The sequence below is a fragment of the Chionomys nivalis genome, chromosome 1 (assembly GCF_950005125.1).
Source record: "Chionomys nivalis chromosome 1, mChiNiv1.1, whole genome shotgun sequence".
NCBI classification, from domain to species: domain Eukaryota; kingdom Metazoa; phylum Chordata; class Mammalia; order Rodentia; family Cricetidae; genus Chionomys; species Chionomys nivalis.
Window position 1 is genome coordinate 58,836,617 of NC_080086.1, and position 5,111 is coordinate 58,841,727.

Genomic DNA, 5,111 nt, shown 5'->3' on the forward strand with positions numbered 1-5,111 from the left:
AGGCACCTGGCATTTTGCATCTGTGGCTTCTAGAAGCCATTCTGCACCAGGATGGCTTCCTCAGGCACATGCTGGAGAATATCTGTATGAGGGAATTGTCTTTGCGGGGAGAAACAACTGGTAACTGCTCACATCTGCAGCCCAGGGTCCATTCTTTTTTTTTTTTTTTATTAAAGATTTCTGCCTCCTCCCTGCCACCGCCTCCCATTTCCCTCCCCCTCCCCCAATCAAATCCCCCTCCCTTGTCAGCTCTAAGAGCAATCAGGGTTCCCTGCCCTGTGGGAAGTCCAAGGACCACCCACCTCCATCCAGGTCTAGTAAGGTGAGCATCCAAACTGCCTAGGCTCCCACAAAGCCAGTACGTGCAGTAGGATCAAAAACCCATTGCCATTGTTCTTGAGTTCTCAGTAGTCCTCATTGTCCGCTATGTTCAGCGAGTCCGGTTTTATCCCATGCTTTTTCAGACCCAGGCCAGCTGGCCTTGATGAGTTCCAGGGTCCATTCTTACTTGTATAGGAAAGCAAGGTTGATGGCTTAGCTAACTCATGTCACAAGACCTTTTCTGGAACTGGAGAAACATTCTTTCGCCCCAGATATAGAGGGTGTCAGTGAGTCAAAGAAAGGTCTAACTTGGTAAACCAAGGAGTTTATTAGGGTTACATTGTGGAGCATGGGTGAGTCAAAGGCAGCTACATCACGAGAAAGTATCATGGGGCCAACTTACAGCTTCAATCTCCAGCCCCTAATCATGTTAACAACCTTCACTAGTGAAGATCGTCTGTAGGTGGTCACAGCTGCTCAGAATAGCCACGGTCATATCCAAGCAGGAGGAAACAGGCAGGGGACAAATTCTTCAAACCCTGGAGTCTGGCTGGGAGGGAGGGGTCAAACTGGGGTCTTAGATTTCCCATCTGCCTGATGACACTCTTATGACCCAGAGACATAGAGGTGCCTGGAGATCAGGAAGCTGAGTCAGATCAGGACCCCAGACCCTAACTGTCTTCATCTGAGACTAAGGCAAGGACCCAGCTGAAATCTAAACATCCCCTCCCAACTTTGCCTTCAGTAGCTTTCCCTCCATAGGGCCCTGACTCTTATCTGTGAAATGGGACAATCACTCCCAACCTCGTGTCTTTTTTTTCTCCTGCTGGTGACAGGAAGGTGTAACGAGTTGACTGGTGGGTGTGGAAATGCCCAGAAAGTTCGGCCTCTATCTACCAGAAGCAGGACTTACATGGAGATGTCTTTGTAATCCCTTGCCAGACTATTAATATGCCTGAAACATACACAAAATACTCAATTATTTAGACCGACAAATCAGAGTGTGAGGTTATCAGGGGCTCTAATGTCCCTCTTGGGAGACCTCAGGATGAGGTGGGAAGCATGGTCCCTAGGAACATCTTGGCTCAGTCCCAGCTCGTTGAGGTCAGGGAAATATGTGAGACCATTAGTTTTCCAGAAAAGCCAATTTTGTTCTTTTTTATTATTAGTTTTTAATTAAAATTTTTATAGTTTTTTTAATAATTATTTAAGGTGGGGTATGTATTATGGGTGTCATAGTACTCAGAGGGTAGAAATCACAGGACAAACTTCTGGAGTCCATTCAGGTGATCAGCCCTGGTTGCAGACACCCTTAACCACTGAGCCATTTCAAAGACCCCCAATTTCGTTTTTAGCGTCTAGCTTTGATGTTTATTTCAGGTATTTTCAGGATCTTGTGAGAGTTGAGCCCAAAAAGTCACATAAGCTGGTTGTAGCCATAGTGCGCCTTGCCCTCTTCCATTGCACGGATGAGAACACTGAGAGGGGAACTCAGCCAGGGACACAGCCAAGACCAGGTGCCATCAGTCACTACCTCCTTTCTCTCACACCCTGCATCTATCTTGTTTCTGGGTGTCTGCGTGCGTGTGTCTCTTGGTCCCCCTTTTCTTGCCACCTTTCCATCTCCGGCTACTCCCGGGATGTCTGTCCCTCCCTTTGTTCCCTAGTCAAATGTTCTCTTAGTCAACAGACCTCGGGAGCTGGGTGCAGCCACCAACCTGCGCCAGCCGCGCCTCCCTGCTTGGCCCCCTCCGTGTTTCCGGAAAGCGGGCGGGTCCCCCGGCTCGGCTCTGCCGTCAGCACCCCTGCCTTCGGTCTGCGCCCCCTCCCCGCTGACCTCACTGGCGCGGCATCACGAGCGCTTATAAGCGACGGCCCCTCGGAGGAGCGCGCAGTCGACGCGGGATCCTGGAGCGCTGCAGAGTCTACACCACCAGTTTGCACTCTGCAGCTCAGCATCTCCAACAGCACCGCGGAGTCTCCACCTCACAGGTAATGCCTCCGACCCCGGGACCCCAAACAGGTGTCCCCCTTCTACTCTCCTCATCGCCTTTATGGAGCTCACTGGCAGGGACACCTGGAGCGCTGGATGGAAGAGGTCCACCAACAGGTCTACTCTGCGACGGTCGGACCCACCCCGGAGTTCGAAGGCGTACATTAACATTAGAAGTAGAACCTTCGTTTGGGGAATTAGGATACGGGCGTCCAAAGAGACTCTTGGTTTAGCCTAGACAGGAGCCGCCAGGGTTGCACGAGGAGTTCTTGAAGCGAGCCAGAATCTCAGTTCTGGAGTAAGAAAGGAGGCTGGCAGTGGAGGGCTAGGGTTAGAATGTAGATGAAACCTTGGGGACAATTTTGGCAGCGATGACTTTAGCTTCTCGGGCCAGCGCTGCAACCTTGGTGGGTAACACGGGAGTGGAGGGTTTCAATCCCAAACGCAGCGCTGACTTCCTGTGCTTTAGGAGACAGTAAGGGATGGTGGGGACAAAGGGGTTTCCACCTTCACCACCTCCTGACTTGGCTGCCCTAGTGGACCAGGAGAGTTGCCAGAGGCTTAGATGCACCAGACAGGTGGCGGGTGACCCTGTTGTTGGGGGTAGGGGTGACCCCAGAGAATCACGGTGCATTCACCCTTGTTCCCACTGTCTTTGAACCTAGACGCCACGATGCCGGGCCCTTGGCTGCTGCTGGCTCTGGGCTTGATGTTCACCCTGACTGGTGTCCCCGAATCCTGCGCCTTGCTGGAGGCAGCCCAGGAGGAGGGTGCAGTGACTCCCCACCTGGGGAACGTCCAGATACGTCCAGAACGTCGATTCTTGCAGAAAAACCTGCAGCGGGTGCGAGGGGACCTAGGTGCGGCCTTAGGTAAATATGGGGGGAGGGGAGCTATGTGAATGGATTGGGGAGCCACCTGTCATGCCCCTTCCAGACATAAGTTCAGATAGCCTCATAGCCCCTTCTTCAACAGGGTGAAGAGGTGACCAACCCTTGGGACCACAGTAATTCTTAGTGCTAGACATAATCAGAAGACAGACTTTCAGTAGTCACAGTTTCCTGTGATTCCTGTCTGTGACACTTTTAATTGCTGCCTACTGAGCACTTGTATGTATTGCCCTACCTATAAGGGAACATTGCCATTTTGTACTGAAAACTGAGGTTCAGAGAACTCAACTGACTTATGGTCACCCAACAAGGAAGCAGAGAGCTGAGGCAGTGCCCTTGAACATCTGCCCCCCCCCCCCCCCCCGCCTGGGGTGGTGTTGTCTATAAGGCCTGAGGAGCAGACAATGGAAGGAGCTACCAGCAGTGCTAGGACAGTAGAAATCTGGAGTGGGTGATGGTCTGAAGGCTAGTGTCCCTGATGAAGGGACCAGGTTCTCCAACCCTGGCTTTTCCTTCTCTAGACTCCTGGATCACGAAGCGTCAGCATCCAGGCAAAAGGGAGGAGGAAGAAGAAACTGAAGCTGAAGAGAGAGGGGACATGGGAGAAGAGGGAACCTGGACTCCCTACAAACGACAGCACCCTGGCCGCCGTGCCAACCAGGACAAGTATTCGTGGGTGGACTCAGAGGACAGCGACTGGATGCCACAGTCCAGGGTACCAGATTTCTTTCTGGATTCCTGGTTCCTAGATGCCCCCCAAGTCAAGCGACAGCACCCTGGCCGGAGATCTTTCCCCTGGATAGAGTCTGATCTCACCAAGAGGCAGCATCCGGGCCGGAGGTTCATAGATCCCAAGCTTCAAAGAAGCTGGGAACAAAAAGAAGAGGGAGAGGGTGTCCCAATGCCTGAAAAACGCCAGCATCCTGGCAAGAGGGCATTGGGTCACCCTTGTGGGCCCCAGGGAACTTGTGGCCAAACAGGCCTGCTCCAGCTCCTGGGTGAACTGAGCAGGGGTCAAGAGACCCTGGAGGAGCAAAGTCCACAGCTGGAAGACTGGGTCAGGGAGCCTCTGTTGGAGGACTAAACCCAGAGACAGGCTTTAGTCTAGGATGACTGAAGCCCTGTGTGCTCCACCCTGTCTCCTTCACCACCTTTCCCCCCTCAGAGGTTAACCCTGAGCCCTCCATTCATAGGATCTTCCCAATCCCCTTCCTTACCCACTTTAATGACCCCAGTCAGGAAGTTAGAGCCCTACTTGTTCCTGCAAGCAAGAGGGGCCCGTTTCATTGTCATTGTCCTTGTCCCAGACAGCCCCCACGGTGTCACACACTCCTCAGCACTGGTCAAGATGGGACCTCCTCGAAAGGGTGGGATTGAAAAGTTTTGGTGTCAAAATCCAAGTTCCATCCTCTGCCCCATGTGGCAAGACTGGCCTGGTATAATTTCATCACCCTCTTCAAGGCTGGGGGCCCTGGGAAGTTTGGGGGTTATTCTGACATGCCCTGGGGGGCCACATCTTGTATATACCCCATGCTCTTGTTAATCTCAATAACAATAAAATAAATTAAGGTCATCTGTTGCTTTGCTCTCTGTCTAGATTGCAGGTTTTCTTTGGGGGCATTTGGGGATGGCACCCAGCCACAGATGTTGTCCACTCAGAGTACATTAAAAGGTTTCACTCTCCACTGAGGAAATCAGGACTCTCTTGCCTGTCCACAATCTCAGACCACTATGTAACTGTGGCAGAGGGTTCTCGGCTCTGGAGTCTGATTGGCTGGGTGTGGTGGGTGGAGATTAGGGACTGGAGCAGACCTAGCGAGCTGCAGAGGAGCCTAGAGTCTTCCAGACTGGGGGAGCACATGTTACTGTGACTAAAATTGGGGGACTTCTGGAGTTCTGGGAAGCAG

General features: G+C 52.3%; 1 protein-coding gene across 2 annotated transcripts; it reads left to right on the top strand.

The window, feature by feature from the left end:
* Positions 1 to 2,112: 2,112 nt before the first annotated feature.
* On the top strand, positions 2,113 to 4,761 carry Trh (thyrotropin releasing hormone). Of its 2 annotated transcripts, none has more exons than XM_057785646.1 (3): positions 2,113 to 2,313; positions 2,980 to 3,186; positions 3,726 to 4,761. In XM_057785646.1, the coding sequence occupies exons 2-3, from the start codon at positions 2,988 to 2,990 to the stop codon at positions 4,286 to 4,288; spliced, it is 762 nt and encodes a 253-aa protein (XP_057641629.1). In that variant the 5' UTR covers positions 2,113 to 2,313; positions 2,980 to 2,987; the 3' UTR covers positions 4,289 to 4,761. The 2 variants fall into 2 exon arrangements, with proteins under 2 accessions (XP_057641629.1, XP_057641630.1); XM_057785647.1 differs by having other exon boundaries at positions 2,980 to 3,174.
* The last annotated feature ends 350 nt before the right edge of the window (positions 4,762 to 5,111 follow it).

What these genes read in the sequence shown, in the direction of transcription:
- Trh (XM_057785646.1), top strand. Translation starts at nt 2,988, where the DNA reads ATGCCGGGCCCTTGGCTGCTGCTGGCTCTGGGCTTGATGTTCACCCTG. An exon ending in GGACCTAGGTGCGGCCTTAG is followed by an intron (nt 3,187 to 3,725) that starts GTAAATATGGGG and finishes TTCCTTCTCTAG; the next exon opens with ACTCCTGGATCACGAAGCGT.